Here is a 16,768-nt window from a genome sequence, read left to right as displayed (position 1 = left end):
TGACATGAAGATTTGCTTCCCTAGTTTTGGCCTGTGATACAGGACAAGCCACCATCACATCCAGTAAAAGAATTTTAGTACCAAAGGCTGCAAGGGATTCAGAATTCTTTTCAACAGCGCAAGTTTGGATCATAACAAGCCTTAGAGTGTGAAGCATTGACTGAAGTTATTCAGAACAGCTTTTATTTGGGGCATTGAACAGAATTTCAAGAAAGTGTTAATCTATAGAAGTGGTCCTTTCCCTAGTGTTGTAGAACATTTACTAGTTTAAAACACAGACCCTACCTGATTGACACCAGTTAATTAGTTTGGAAAGATTGGATAGAGAGGAGAGCCAAAGATTTAGGACAAATCTGTATAGCCACCAGGCCCATGTGTGCTTCTTGCTGACTCGTTCCACAGGTCTTCTGATCTGAGAAGGTCATTTGACTCATTTGTCATGATTCAAAGTGGCAGTGTCTGCATGCCACAATAAACCACATCAGTAGCTGCTGCCCTGCCAGGAGGAGCCATCATGGACTGAAGAAACAAGCAGCTTTTGTTTTTACAGTTATTTTTATAACTATGTAGTTTAATGTTTTTGTAAGCCACCTTGAGACTAGCTTTTCAGCTGTAAGGTGGGACTTACGTTTTAAAATAAATAAAATGTAATAATATATGCACAAGTTGAGCAAATGTTGGCAGAGATGAAATGCCTAGAAGCTGTTTGATTGCGTCTTAAGTGCATTCCATAAATCTTCATTTTCAACCTCGGTTAACACTATTTTGTGTGACCACAAAAGGATTCCATAACAGATCAGGAAAGGTACAGCAAAATGTGAGCCCTGAACTGAACAATCAGGACTTGTTTGAGAGCGGTAGATATATTAATCTGTTGCAGGAAAAACATCATGACTATGGCACCTTAACTTGCAGTGTAAGCCTAAACATGTCCACTCAGAAATAAGTCCCATTGAGTTCATTGGGACCTACTTCCAGGTAGGTGTGTATAGGATTGCAGCCTTAGTTGTTATATAGGATTTCTGGATCAGACCTTATTTTGTCACATGCATCAGTCCTGATTCCCACAGTGAAGTAACAGTTGCATGGCACATACTACGCGTGTTCAGATTTTCACTCTTCCACTCAACCAGTGGCATAGTCGTGAATTTTAATGTTCAGGAGCTCCTGACACCCTTATAGCTCATCCACAAGGAGAATCCAAAAAGTCCTATACTTAATTTCCTGGGGGTAAGCTATGTTGAACTCTGAGGATTACTTCTAATGGTATAGTTCCAGTTTATAAAATGTATTGAGCTTTAGCAATAGCTCTTCAGGCGGCTAAAAGGCTATCTTTTGCTTTATCAGAAATGCTAACAATCTTACAGGAAAGCAGGGACCCCTTCAAAGAAAAGAAAATCCTTGTATGCCTTCTGCTTGATTAGTTTCCTCATACTCTGACTTCCTTTATGGTAGGTAATACACGACAAACTTGAAAGCCTCACAAACATATTGCCTCATTCACTTGCCAGAGCAAGGAAGGTCTGTCAGTTACCCTGGCGCTCTGGCAGATGACATTGTTGCTCCTGTCCTGAAAAATGTACCAGGGGGTGTTCCCCCTCCATTATACCACTGCACCCTACCCACATTTCAGCTCTCTCTTAGGGTGAAGTTGGTCCCATCAAAAATTTACATGGCAACTTTTGAAAGCAAAATCAGTGTGGGTAAACAATAATGGAAAAGAGGCTTATAATTGCAGTACAGTGGTACCTTGGTTCTTGAACTTAATCCGTTCCGGGAGTCTGTTCAACTCCCGAAACCATTCAAAAAACAAGGCACAGCTTCTGATTGGCTGCAAGAGCTTCCTGCACTCAAGCGGAAGCTGCGTTGGACGTTTGGCTTCCGAAAAACATTTGCAAACTGAAACACCTCGGGTTTGCGTCATTTGGGAGCTGATTTGTTCGACAACTAAGCTGTTCAAGAACCAAGGTACCACTGTACTAGCAAATCTTGCTGTTATTACGCTATTAAAACTTGCTCTATTCTTTGACCAACTGAGAACAGAAAACTGTGTTTTCTTTGAATCTCTCTTTCCAAGCTCTGGGGAAGACTAGGTATCAGGTCAGCACCTACTGTAATAGAAAAGTACAGAATTTTGGTTGTTAAGACAGATACCTACATTCTGTTCTCCCTACTTGAGCTGCTTGAAGGAGCCACAATATGTCAATGTAGAGCTCTATGAATTAAATGTGTGCTCCAAAGGGGTGGACCCAAGCCTGTGCATGGAGCCAGTCTTCACCCTATATCACTTTTCAATGAATAATTTGCTCTTGAATAAAAACAAACATCTCTCAGACAAAGCTGTACAGGGTGTGAGACAAATTGCTGCACTTTGCTAAGTAAACAACATGTTTCAGAGTAATGTGCTAGGAGCATCTGTCAGATGATAGGAGCTTGAGACAATTTCCTCACCTGGCAATATGCTTTCTTCACTGCAACAATAAGACAAGTTCAAATCTTTGCCAATGCAGTACTGGAGGGGAGACATGAGGAAGGAAACTCGCATATCTAGAGATGAGGTGCTGCCTCTTCCAGTGGGGATGAATTATTGTGACTGTATGAGTGTACTGCATACATCAACCTGAGTACACATCTAAGGAACCTTTTCAAGATTTGACTTACTTAGCCTCCAAATTCAAGTATAAGCTGCTGCTGTTGTTAAATTGAAGGCAGTTAGGGTTCTTCAAACAGCGACCAGGTGACCTCCTCCATGGGCTGGCGAGGAATCACATGTAGCACAAAAGCTCTGGGTTCTGGAGTCTGGAAAGAACATTCACCCTTTCAGACCATGTTACTGTTTAAACTACTTTTTGCAGACCCAGCATTTGTCCATGCACAGCTCATTCCAGACAGCGCCGAGAGGAATGATGACAAGCTCTATTTCTTCTTCCGAGAGAAATCTACCGATTCCCCACAGAGTCCTGTTGTCTACTCCCGCATTGGTCGCATTTGCCTGGTAGGTCTTGAGGATGAATGAGCATAGGTATGGTTGAGAGTTTACTGTAAATTCCATGTATTTGGACCCTTCTCTATAATACCATTAACAAGGAGTTCCTGGCGCTGTCTAGGAATTTTTAGAAACCAATAAATACTGTGATTTTTTAATAGTGTAACTTGTGAATTTAACTCTTTCACCCCCCAAACTGAGTAAAGTCTTGTTTTGGTCCACCATCTTGAATCAGAATGGCACCCAGCACTCCAAAATCAACAACAACCTCAGGAACCTTTGTGCCAAGTTTGATGATGAAATCTTAAGAGGCAGCCAAACCTATGTAAAAAATTAGCACAGTCGCCCTGAAATCCTATTTAAGTCCACTATCTTGGAGAACAAATAAACAAGGTGTCAATGTATAGAGAATGAATGAACGGATAGACAAACCACTTTACAAAATATATAGTAGATCACCAACATCTCTTCTGAATGGCAGAAGCCAGTGTTGCTCTGAGCTCCTCCACTGCCACAGTTTCTGATTCCTCCTTCCTATATTGTCCTCTTTGGTATAGCTTGTGAATAGCTGGGAATCTGGAGTAATTGGGCATTCCTTTGTGCTCATTACTCTTTGCCCTGTTTCTGTTGTGTCCCACTGTATGGAAGTGTACAGGAAAAAAGTTGTGTGTCTGATAGTCCAATCCTAGCCGTGCACACTACAAACACTGATGTGGCTGCAGGCAAAAGCACAGTAGCTTTCATAACACTTTTTGTATCCCAGAACACTGCTTTCCTTTTATTTAGAATGATGATGGAGGCCACTGCTGTCTGGTGAATAAATGGAGCACATTCCTGAAAGCACGGCTCATCTGCTCTGTGCCAGGACCTGATGGGATTGAAACACACTTTGATGAACTCCGTGAGTACAGTGAGGAATGGGATGTTGTGGGGGAAGGGGAGTGTGGTAGACAGGACTTTTAAATGCTAAGTGACCTGACATCTTAATAGGGGCCCTGACTAGTGGAGACGTAGACATTTAATGATCTCCACCTAGTGGCCTGTGGGCTGGATCTACTCTCCAGAGCCCCTATCAGCTCTCCCTAAATTTTAATCAAGGTCCAGTCAGAAGTTTGCACACAATTTTCACTGAATCCCCCTGCCCCCACAAATGTTAGGAATAGAAATACACTTCACAGCAACAATATTTCCTGTGGATTGTGTATGTTGCATGCACATATTTCTATGTAGTGCTGTTCCTAAGCACATAATTGTGAAGCCCTGCCTGGGAAGTGATGGCAATGTTATTACAGAGTCCAAATACCCATACTGGTGGTCTGTGCAGCGGTCTACACTTCTGACACCCAGGCTTCCCTGTGAAGAATAGAGTAGTCCTCAGTGAATATAGAAGTTGGCCAATGTACTCAATGCTTATTTTTTTTAAAAAAAATCAAGAATTACCAGGGCTTATAAGTGTCTGCAAGTTATTTATTTTAAACTAATAGCCTACCCTATGAACTCAGATGTGATTAAATCTGATGATACTAAGTGAGACCAGCCCTGAAGAACCTTGGCTCAAATGTAGCACTGAAAATTTCACTTACCTTACTGGGGTGCTGATAGCAGAAATCTATAACTAAGAGTCTCCTGGGGCTTGACAGAACAAGGAATACAAGGTGCCCAGTACTTGACCTCCGGATCACAGTATATAGGAAAATTGCTATGTTTGTGAAGAAGGCAGCTGGTTTTTATGGCTTGAAGATATCTCAGTAATTATCTAGTATAGTCCTCTAAGGATCTGCCACAACCCTAACATTCCTAGCAGATTTCCCATTATAATAGAAAAGTGTACTGTGATTCAGCTAATTTTCAGCGTGCCACAATCAGAGAAAAGAATACCCAAGGCTCTCAAAGCTACCGTATATGCTTCTTGATACGATGCACTTAATTCAGATAAGTAAAATACTGACACTTAGCCAAAGCTGTAGGAAAACTAACAGTGGCATTTGAGCAGGTTGAAGATATTGTAAAAGGCAGTTTGGAGGATAGCCACATGTGCTTAAATGGAAGGGCTGAGATAGAAGAAGAAAGGAAGAGGTTAAGAAAAAGCAACAGCAATGTCTTTTTCATTAGTATTTTCTTTTAAATTAGGGTTTGTCAGGCAGTATGCTTCTGTAAGGGGATGCGGGTGGCAGTGTGGGCTTGCCGATCAGAAGGTCGGTCATTCGAATCCCCGCGACGGGGTGAGCTCTTGTTGCTTGGCCCCAGCTCCTGCCAACCTAGCAATTTGAAAGCATGTCAAAGTGCAAGTAGATAAATAGGTACCGCTACAGCGGGAAGGTAAACGGCGTTTCCATGTGCTGTTCTGGTTCGCCAGAAGCGGCTTTGTCATGCTGGCCACATGACCTGGAAGCTGTATGCCGGCTCCCTTGGCCAATAACGCGAGATGAGCGCCACAACCCCAGAGTTGGTCACAACTGGCCCTAATGGTCAGGGGTCCCTTTACCTTTACCTATGCTTCTGTAAAAAGGCCCTTCAAACAAATTTTGCTTTCCCTAAAACGTAACGTTTTAAACAAATGCAGAAAATATATTCTTGCATATTAGCAATACTGTAAAAGCTTATTCCAAACAAGGTTTTCAGCTTAATTTTGAAATTGTAGTTGAGATCCATCACAAGTACTTTTGTGATGCTTCATTAACAAGCTTTCAGCAACTATCAAAAAAGGGGGAGAGAGATCCCTTTGTAGCAAGTTTGGCTGTGCAAATGCTGTGTGGAAGCCCATTCACACAAGGAGTCAGCTTGACTTGCTCTTGCTGGTTTTGGGGGTAGGAGGAAATGAAGGCATCTAATAACATTGGCGTAGTTGAGGTTGGGGATCCCATTCTTGGCAAAGGCAGCAGACCTACCTCCTAGTAGGCTGAATCTGCTGACAGCCTAGTAGGCTGTCAGCCAGCTTTCCTTCAGCACAAGCCAGACAGAGGACTGCTGGTCATTCTGCAAGAAACCCCAGTGAGACTTTTATCACCTTCAGTGGCCTTTGATGGATTGTCTCCTACTAGAGAGCAAGTTAGCACTGTCCCTTTCCCTACAATTGCTTTGCTTCCCAAAATCACTACCAGATGGCCTATGGCTTCTCTTGGAGAGGGAATGAACTCAGAGCCTCACCAAAGCCATTGTTCTTGCCTGAGTGAGAGTGTTCTCTTCTGCCACAGCTGGGGCTGAATTAGAAGTGACAACTATGGGACACTCTTGTGCAGCCCTCACTGTGGAATCGCAACGTGAATCTAAATGAGAAAGAAACCTGAGCACATCTCTGCCTGATATGAAAGTCGTATAAATAGGCAATTCAACCCTACTGACATGACTTATCATTCTTTTTATTAGAAAGAACAAAAGTTTTTATTAGCTACTATTAAGGACGTTAGTTGGAGCGCACTTCATAACAAATTACCTTGACCTGGCTTAACCATGGCCACCATCTGGCTTGACTAATGTCTGGCATAGTTAACTGTGGTCCTATATCTGCTTGAACCTGACCTAAGGTCAGGACTGGGCCAGCTTGCTGTGCCAAGTTTTCTGATTTGTTTGCCTCACTTCACTCAAGGCAAAATTAGATGTTAGAAGTTTTTTCACCTTCCTCCCAGTAGCACGGGTGGAACATAAAGTGTATATAGCATGGCATCTTCATAACATGTGTATCTGCACCTGCCTCATCTCAATGGCTGTAGCCAGAAAGAAAATGCCCAGGGCAATGGCATCACTTCACATGGTGTGTTCTATTAGACATTACCAAAAAGGGGAGAGGAAAGAGACACAGACCAGCAGCAGTAGCAGACATGTGTCTTTTATCATGCCCAATTCTTCCCTCAGTGAATTGGTTCTATTTTGGTTATCTCAAGACAACACTGTATTCAGATCTTATTTTCAGACTCAGACTCCCCTGCCCCCCCCCCAAACAAACACACCATGAGTTGCTAACTCTCTCCTTTCTCTTCAAGAGGACGTCTTCATCCAGCAGACCCAGGATGTGAAGAACCCCATAATTTATGCTGTTTTTGCTGCCTCTGGGTGAGTGCTCTGGGAACAGAATTTGGAGACCTTCCTTCCATGCTCATGCCTGTTCACGCTCACAACTTAACAAGGCAAAACCCCAGATTTAACTCTGAAGCAGAAATAGTTCCAAAAGCAGACACCATTCCATCTTGTGGTGATGTGTTCCATTTCTAGCCAAGAAGGGAACGTGGTCTTAGACAGGGTCACCTTGGAATTTTCTGGCAGAGCTGGAATACAGCCCAGAAGCACTTGTTTGCCAAGCTTGGGGTTTTCCCACAAACCTAGCCATGGCAGCTGTAGTTGATGACTTGATCCTCTGGGGAAGGCAGGTGGAGTACGTACATACACACAACACCAGGATCTATTTACGCCTCTGCCGGGTCAAGAGGGTGTCAGGTCCTTTGTTAAACTAGCAAGCAGCAACAGCTAATGCCATTTTTCTCAGTGCTTGTGGTTGGAACAACTAATCCTGGAATGTTATAACTTGGGGACGTGGCCTGATAACTCTCCAGCAGCTGCTTGAGGCTGGCCGCAGAGCACCAAAATTGCATTGTCTTATCCTACCCACCCCCACCTCTTTTCTGGCTTGGTGCTCTGTGCCAGGCAGGAAATCCCTGTTTCTTTGGGGTCTATGTCATTGCACATGTTCACAAAGGTTTAAGGACGTTTCAAGGGCTTGCCAGCAGCCAAGGCTGAGCAGAGATGCACAACATGTTTCCCCTTTGCAGCTGTGACAGCCAGGAGGTCAGGATGCCTGAGAATATCTGCTGTAGACAAGGATGGAACATTGCAGCCAGCTTTTATATGTGAAGGACATAGCCACCCTTTGGACTAATACAGCTCCCCATCCCTTTCCTTGCACAGGTCTGTGTTTAAAGGATCTGCTGTGTGTGTCTACTCCATGGCTGACATCCGCATGGTCTTCAATGGACCTTTTGCCCACAAGGAAGGCCCCAACTACCAGTGGATGCCTTACACAGGCAAAATGCCCTATCCACGTCCAGGCACAGTAAGTATGGGTGAGATGGTGAGATCTTCAGATGATAACTTATCTCTAGGGCACTGTCCCCACACCAGTGCAAATATGTGTTTCAACATTCAAAGCCCAGAGGTTTTGTAAATGCTTATCTGTCCTTGGTAATGTTGCATGCCGTACATTCAATCTTGCAATGTCAAGATGTTTTGGAAGAGTGTACATGTGAAACAGACTGCTCACTTTTACATGCACCTTTCACTAGTGGGCTTCCTGTATGGTGCAAGGAATCACCCAGTCATTGCTCATTGGAAGAGCATAGGCTTTACAGACAGAAGGTTCATTCCTTGGCATTTCTACTTGAAGGATGTTAAGAAGCAAGGCTGAGAAATACCTCCATCTGAGACTCTGGAGAAGCAAAGAGTTCCAGTTTAGAAAGGCCAATGAGTCACAAAACATAATTGAATGCAGAGAAGAGCTTATTCATACAGAACAAAATTTAGTGTATTTTGAACCTATTTCTTCTTCCTTGGGGGATTCTGCATGCAATGAAAATTTATTCTAAGCCAGAAAAGTTGGGCTTGGCTCCACAGTTGGTGGAACAATGGTCTGATTCTGTAGAAAGAAGCTTCAGATGTTCAGTTTTAAATGAATGCTAAGGTAATACTTGTCATTTAATAATAATCCAGGGGGGAAAACCCATACTTATCAAATAGTAGGCCTGGGGAGGAACCATAGATTGGTGGCAGAACACATGCAGAAGGGCCACACTGGGATCCTTTGTATCTAGCTAGCAGGACTAGAGTGTACAACTGCCAGAGGTCTTGAAGGACCACTGCCAACCAGTATACACCATACTGTGCTGGCTTGTCCAGTGGCATTAACACAATATGTACATGAGTACTTCCTCTTCTGCACTGTTGAAGGTTGCAGTGACGGAACTTATTGGTGAAGCTTGTTGGTGAGAAGTCTTAGGCTGCTCTTCTTGTTTAACACAGTCTCTTCCTATCCCAACATTCCCCTCCTCATTCCTCCTGCTCTGATTACCTCTCCCTCTCCATCCCTGCACTGTTCTGCCTTCCTTGTTCTCCTCCAGTCTCCTTTGGTATCTATATCCTTTGGTGCACTGCAGCCAACAGCTTTTCAGCCCCACTCACTGCTTGACATTTGGCCACGGTGTGGGAGGCTGATTAGTGTTTCCTCTCCAGGTTGGTGGTCTCTGGACTCATTTGTTGGCATCCCTTCCTTGTTGGCAAAATACCCACAAATAAGGAGAACTCATTGCTTCATTTTACTGGCCGGGAGAATTCAGCTCTCTGGTCTCTTTTGCTCATACACCCTGCAGGGCCAAAAAGAGCCAGATACAGCCTTGGCTGTGCTATAGAGAGGCCTCCAAAAACACAAAGCACAGGCTGCGTTTGGCTCTAACTGCTCAGCAGCTGGGTCATATAGGATTCAGAAGTTTGTGTGAGCATTACTTAAAGCACTGAGGAATAATGTCCCTTTCAGCAAAAGTAACAAACTTTCAAAAGTGTATCCCTCAGTCCTAGAAAACATCCAAGGGGTGCCGTATTGAATTGCATGTTAAAGAAACTGAAGTCAGCTTGGGTAAGATGTTAACAGAGTAGAGATCTTAGAATCCTATTCTGTTTACTGGGCAACCCTGGTTCTATCCAAAGACTCATTCTCTGCCACCCAAACAAGATAAAAGTGGAAGGCTCTTTAAGCGCCTCTTCTCCACAGAATGAAAAGCAACATAGGCACTGACAGGGACATCTCCTGATGCACCCAACTCCAGCAGCCAACTCCCATACTCTCATGTGGAGAGAATCCAGGTGTGAAAAGCAGCCTTAAGACATTTTATGAGGCCTGCAGCCTTCCCATGGGTTGGCCACTTGAGAACAGAATGCTGGACTAGGTGGGCCACTGGCCAGAACCAGCAGGGCTGCTCTTATATTTATTGGGGTGGCCTTTGGGATCAAGCTATATTGGGAGGCCGATGGGAAGCACCTGTGGGCTAGACTGAGTTTTCAGACAGTAAGTTATTTATTCCTGTTTTGTAGCATGGGCATCTAGTAGTGCTGTAAGAGCAATTCATGCATTGGTAGGGTGGTTGACTGCAACATATATCACAATTTGACTCTGTATTTCTGTCTTGGGTTTTCAGTGCCCAGGGGGGACGTTCACACCCTTGATGAAGTCAACCAAGGACTACCCAGATGAAGTCATCAACTTCATGCGCACTCATCCCATGATGTACAATGGTGTGTACCCCATACACCGCCAGCCGCTAGTGGTGAGGACCAACGTCAACTACAAGTTCACAACCATTGCCGTGGACCAGGTGGATGCAGCTGACGGGCGCTATGAGGTGCTTTTCCTGGGCACAGGTACCCACTGATGTGCACTGAAGAGAATACACAAAACACTTCCCACCCACCAACATTCCCCTAGCCTGGACAAATAGCACTTGGGTTGGTTCGCTGGGGCAACCACCTGGGACTAACTTTCTAGGCATATTCAGCTCTGATAATATTTGGCAGCAAGTTGGAAGGTAATGATGGGAACTGGAGAGTCCAGCTTTCAATGTTCTATTCACATGAGATACGGTTTCAGGAGTGCAGGAGCACATTTGGAATTCCTTTCGGCGCAAGGTCTATGGCAAGAGGAGATACAGGGATTCAGGCTGAGATCCACTTCTTCCTAAGTCACATTCCAGAACCAAAATTGATTTCTCTTTTCCTATGAATTGGTGCCTACAGACCCATTCCAAATGCGAGGATCAGGTGGTCTCTCGGTACTGAGCAAATATAAACTCCTGCATGAGCACCTGTGATGTGGAACATATAAGAACTCACTTGTCATCTATTCCAGCCTCTTGTTCTCAACAATAGCTAGTCAGAAGCTCTAGCCTTGCCTTTCTATCTCTAAGTATACGAGTGGAAGAGAACCCTTTTTCCTTTAGTAGAATCAGCATTAACCCCCCCCCCAGCCTTGAGAACAGATGGACTCCTCACAAGGTAACATTGATTCATGCAGCACATAGTTTAACTATGCAGCTTGCTCCTGCAGGAGGCAGTGATGGCCACCATCTAGGGTGGATTTAAAAGAGACAGATTCATGCAGCATAGGTCTGTTAATGGCTACTAGCCAGGATGGAGGCTATGCTGTGTCTCCATGGCTGGAGGCAATATGTTTCTGAATACTAGTTGCTGGAGTGCTCTTGTGCGCAGGTTGTGCTTGCAGGTTTTCTGCAGACACCTGCCTGGCTGCTCTGAGAACAGGATGCTGGACTAGATGTGCCATTGGTCTGATGCAGCAGGCTCTCCTTATGTTCTTATGACTCCTCTTCCCACAGGAGGAGGGGTCATGTACCTCTCCTGGAAGCCATTGTAGGTAACATAGACACAGCAGCACTCTTTTCTGCTTCTTGCCCTTGGCAGCACCCCACTGATTTTCTTTTCTGCTTCTGTGCAAACTTACTCCATTGAATTGGAATCCAGTAGGATTGTTGGTTGAGTAGTTTGAACAAAGAGGCGTACAGATTAGATGAAGTGATGTGCAACAGTAGAAAAACTAACATAAGGAGGAGAGCATGCCTAGCCAACTAATGGTGATAGAAAGCGTCTGCGCTAGGTCCAGTCTGCTGGAGGTGAGTTACTTGTCTCCCAGCAGGCCAGGGGAGCACAGCTAGCACTCAAAGCAGGTGGCCAGGAATGCTAACGACCCAGAAAGTTCTCATTAGCTGGTAAATGCTGTGTCTCTGCACAGCTGTTTCATGGCCTACCAAGTTAGCTGCTCATGCACCCAGGCAGCTGTACACAGTGCTGCCGCCACCTGTTTTTGCCTATAGGGAATTTCCTCTTTCTTTCTGGTCATAGGTGTAACAAATCTCTAGATCTCGGTTGCTTCCTGTTGCATAAAGAAGCAGATAAAGTTGTGTGATCACAGGAATTTGTGCAGCATTCAATTCAAGTTGTAAGCAGGGCAGGGGAGTGATGTGGTGGCCTGGGCAATAGGTGCCTATTTTCATTTTCCTCTCTAGCCACAAGAACTAGTATTTTACAAAACTGCATGCTCACCATCCCAAAGAAGGTAGTCATGACCTTATCAGGGGAGCAATTTAGAAAGAGCAGAAAGGAATGGTTTGCCATTCTGTGTTTCAGAGGACATAGTTATTCCTCAGAAGCACCTATAACTCTGGAGATAGACTGAGATACACACACACACACACACACACACACACACAAACTTTATTCATGTGCCAAGTGCAGGACTCTGAACCTTGCTATAAATCTCTTCTTGCCATCCCCACACAGTGAAATCTATACACAGGCACACTTGTCTCAGAACCTAAAATGGCACCTGTGCCTCTAACATAAGGTTGCCACATTTATAGAAGTAAAGTTCAAGACACAAAAGTTGGGCTTTTTTTTTAAGGAAAATCCCCCCGGACACTATTTTCACTGGTTAAATCCTGGACATATCCAGGAAATTCCAGACATATGGCAACCCTCTCTAATGTGAAATGCATCATGCCCTGAAGGCACTGTCATACACCCACTCTCAAATCCAAACTGGATAGGGCTGTGATTCAGAGAGGTGCTGGCATGGTCTCTATAAAGTTCATGGGTTTATACTACTCTCCATGACACTGTGATTGATACATTAGAGGCTAAAAAAGTACACAGGCTGCACATAAGAGGTTTAAAGAGAGAGAGAAGTTTTAGGTAAAAATTGAAAGAAAGGTCGTTTATAACATAAATTAAGCAAATTATTAGATTTCATTCAGGGGTTTATAAATGCTTATTTTCTCTGGGTGGTATCTGACAGGAGTTAGTTAATGGCCATGCTTTTGCTGTAATACTGTTCCCAACTGGGTGCAACACTCATCCTAAGATGGATAAGACATATGGATAAAGCATATGCCTTTCACACTATTTTTATACACCAGGTGGTCCTGAGGTTTCCATGTAGTTGTTTTCATTTCCCATTTCTGACAGTACTGAGTTTGTTATGCTCACACTACTATAGACGGAAAATACATTTACACTAGCATCTTTCCTTTAACTTCATTACTTCACTTTCCCCTTTTATGTGTTTATATGATATGCTTCTTATGTTTCCTCCCCATGCACACACACACCTCTTAGGACTGTGGGTTGGGAAATTATAAAATATTATTGTGGAGTATGCATACATACAAACAAACAGTTGTACATTCTTACAAAGTTTGGGACTTTCTCAGTGGTGGCCCCATCACTACAGAAGTCTTCCCCAAGGAGGTTCATCCAACCATTTCCGTTATGGAGAACTTTTGGAGGAGAAGCATAATACCTGGGCCGCACACTCTCACAGGAGCAAGCCACCATCATTCCATTGATCCTGTTTCAAGAGTATCCACAAGGCTGATACTAGCATTTCAGCAGCATGATGCATACCAGAAAAAGGAGGAAGAGCACAGACCCAAGTGTTGCTAATTCCCCTCTGTGTGCTTCCCTTATATTGCAGATCGTGGCACTGTCCAGAAAGTGATAGTCCTGCCCAAAGATGACATGGAAACAGAAGAACTGATGCTTGAAGAGGTGGAAGTGTTCAAGGTAATTCACTGCACAGCCTACGGAAGACATGTTCACTTGCTGTTCATGAAGCACATGGCTTGAGAATGGGTGTGGTGTAGTGGTGAAGAGTGTGAGCAGTGAAGTTCCTTGTTCATATTTCACTCTCAGCTGCAGAACGTGTATGTGGTCTTAGGCCGACCATTATTCTCTGAGGCTCAGCCCTGTCAGATGCAGTACAGAGCTAATAATTCTGGGCTCCTTTGAAAGGAAGGGTGGGATGGAAGTTCAATAATATGAAATAAGTAAATACCTTCCTGTGGTGTTGCAAGGATTGCTAGGATAAAATACATCTACCTAAATGCTAAGAATTAATTGAAGATGGTGATAGAATTGCTCTCAGATGAAAGCGTTTTGTCTTGTAAACAGTGTTGTCCACTGCGATTCTTAAGTCTTTCCTTTGTGTTCTCTTTAAACTATTCCAAAGACCTTGGGAGGGCAGCCACCCTCTTAGACCGGATTAATTGCCATAATGTGGTTTCCTCATAGGTTCCAGCTCCCATCAGGACGATGACCATATCTTCCAAAAGGGTGAGTATATGTAAATGAAGGTTGAAGTATGTCTCTCTTATTGGGCTAGATCAGGGATCTCCAAACTTACCGGGCTTCAGGCAGGTGCCTGCAGTGCCGATCGCGTGGCAGGCCAGAGCGCACGGGAGCATGCGCCCATACACATGCACACAAACTATTTCCGGCGCACTTCCGGGTTGCAGGAGCACTAGAAATAGCTTGTGCACATGCACACGGGCCTCCTCCGACCCGAAAGTGCGCCGGAAATGATGCTTGCGCATGTGCGCAAGCTATTTCTGGTGCTCTTGCGACCCGGAAGTGGGCAGACACGCCAGTAAGAGCGGGGGTGTGTGTGCTGTGGGCCGGATAAGTGAGCCCTTTGGGCCATATCCGGCCTGTGGGCTATAGTCTGGGGATGCCTGGGCTAGATACTAAGCCAGACATAGCCATGGCTCAGGAAACAAAAGAGTATTCTCTGACTGCTTGTCACTGGTACCATCTTTGCAGAACACAGAGCAATGTGGAGTTCCTTCCATTCTAGTCATTCTCCCATTTCCCTACAAGGAGCTCACTCCAGAGGCTGGGAGGTGGGTTGGAATGCAGAGCTGTTCTGAATGGTTGCACTTGGGAGGCTTTTCTGTCCACACTTCCTCAAGAAATCATATCCCTCACTCCATTCCCACCTCCAGTACAATGTGGGGGCAGAATTATCTATCCTCTAATTGACATCTGGTTGTCACTCTTACCCAACAGCAACAGCTGTACGTGTCCTCAGCCATTGGCCTAACACACCTGGCTCTTCACCGCTGTGATGTGTATGGAGAAGCCTGCGCTGACTGCTGCCTGGCCAGGGACCCCTATTGTGCCTGGGATGGGAAGTCCTGCTCTCGCTATTCTGCTTCCTCCAAGAGGTACTGTGTGGCAGAGAGGATGGAAGGGACTGGAGTTCCACTGTTGTTTGTTGGGAATGCCCTGTAAAGGGACTTAAAAGAATTACTGGGGGGGGGGGGTCATTGTTCAAAGCGGGTTATTTTCAAGAGTTCTGAGAGTGCCTTGGGGTTAACTTTAGAGGGAATATTCTAGGAAACTAGTTCTATTGATATAAAGGGGAATTCAGAGGTGAGCTAAGGAAGGTTTGCATCATACAGTGTCCTAGGAAAAATGCAGGAAAAAGTTCTGTTGAATGAATTCTAGGCAGTGCATCTGGGTAATGGTAAAGAGTATGATTGGTCCAAAACATGAAATGGATTTTGGGCAGGAATTTGAATCTTCCATAGTTGACTCAGAATTAATCTAGGATTCACTGGTCAAGGGCTGGTCAGAAAAACAAAAGGATTATGAATGGCTCATCATCCTGCTCCTTGGAAGGACCAAAATTCCAACCACTTACCTGGCTGCTTCTTTCCTTATCACAGGCGGAGCAGGCGTCAGGATGTCCGGCATGGCAACCCCATCCGTCAATGTAGAGGTTACAATTCTAATGGTGAGTATCACACTCACCCACTGCATGGGGGGATCAGAAGTAGCATTCTTCTTGGTCTTGTGGTCCCATCTCACCTCTCCATCCCCACAGAAAAAGTGTAGTGAGGGTGTTGAGATGGAAGGTCTGCTTTAAAAACAACAACTGGCTCTGCTTTTTCAGTTTGCAAAACTGATTGTAGCACAGAGCTGCCCTTCACACCATGATTTTTGATCAGTGGAGTAGGTGAACAAACTGGTACTTTTGAGTACACAATGTGGTGCAGAATATGGACTTCCTTGGCACATAAAGTAGAGTAGCCATGGACTGGATGGCCATTTTTTTCACTGGTGGGTGGCTGTCCCTGGGCAAATGAAGAGGCATGATTGAAGAATTAGGACCAGTACTATTGCACCTCTTTGTTTTCATAGAATCATAGAATTGTAGAGCTGGAAGGTACCCCAGTGGTCATCTAGTCCAAGCCCTACAATGCAGGAATTGCAACTAAAGCATCCATGACAGATGGCCATCCAACCTCTGCTTAAAAACCTCCAAGGAAGGAGAGTCCACAACCTCCCAAGGGAGACTGTTCCTTTAGTTCATTTCTTACATAAGTCATCCAACTCAGTCAAATGCCTCAATCACATGGTCAGGCTTTTGAATGGGTTACTTAAATGTTAAGGTTCATTATTATTTCACAAGATGTGTATCTCTTTAAAGGCCAGAGTAAATTTCATGACCTAGTTTTACAGCTGTGAAGCAGGTGCTGTTGTCGTGTTAATTAAGCCGTGTCAGCAATTGGGTATAGTATATAAAAAGCTGTTTTGTTGTTTAGTCGTTTAGTCGTGTCCGACTCTTCGTGACCCCATGGACCATAGCACGCCAGGCACTCCTGTCTTGCACTGCCTCCCGCAGTTTGGTCAAACTCATGTTCGTAGCTTCGAGAACACTGTCCCTTCCAGGGAGGGACAGATCGTGAAGCTGAGGCTCCAATACTTTGGCCACCTCATGAGAAGAGAAGAATCCTTGGAAAAGACCCTGATGTTGGGAAAGATTGAGGGCACTAGGAGAAGGGGACGTCAGAGAACAAGATGGTTGGACAGTGTTCTCGAAGCTACGAACATGAGTCTGACCAAACTGCGGGAGGCAGTGCAAGACAGGAGTGCCTGGCGTGCTATGGTCCATGG

The 16,768-nt window shown here is 44.6% G+C and overlaps 1 protein-coding gene across 6 annotated transcripts in view; it reads left to right on the top strand.

Moving 5' to 3' along the window:
- The window catches only part of SEMA3F (semaphorin 3F), a 127,532-nt gene that overhangs the window by 105,662 nt on the left and 5,102 nt on the right, over positions 1 to 16,768 (top strand). For all 6 annotated transcript variants that reach the window (XM_035105997.2, XM_035105991.2, XM_035105993.2 and 3 more), the window contains 9 exons: positions 2,856 to 2,995; positions 3,773 to 3,887; positions 6,967 to 7,036; positions 7,886 to 8,030; positions 10,162 to 10,384; positions 13,506 to 13,594; positions 14,102 to 14,143; positions 14,876 to 15,033; positions 15,538 to 15,605. In XM_035105997.2, coding sequence (XP_034961888.1) covers positions 2,856 to 2,995; positions 3,773 to 3,887; positions 6,967 to 7,036; positions 7,886 to 8,030; positions 10,162 to 10,384; positions 13,506 to 13,594; positions 14,102 to 14,143; positions 14,876 to 15,033; positions 15,538 to 15,605 — 1,050 coding nt within the window. The remainder of the gene's footprint in view (positions 1 to 2,855; positions 2,996 to 3,772; positions 3,888 to 6,966; positions 7,037 to 7,885; positions 8,031 to 10,161; positions 10,385 to 13,505; positions 13,595 to 14,101; positions 14,144 to 14,875; positions 15,034 to 15,537; positions 15,606 to 16,768) is intronic.

Source organism: Zootoca vivipara, chromosome 2, assembly GCF_963506605.1.
Source record: "Zootoca vivipara chromosome 2, rZooViv1.1, whole genome shotgun sequence".
NCBI lineage: Eukaryota > Metazoa > Chordata > Lepidosauria > Squamata > Lacertidae > Zootoca > Zootoca vivipara.
The sequence above is the reverse complement of the archived record's forward strand: the minus strand, read 5'-3'. Positions and strand labels throughout refer to the sequence as shown.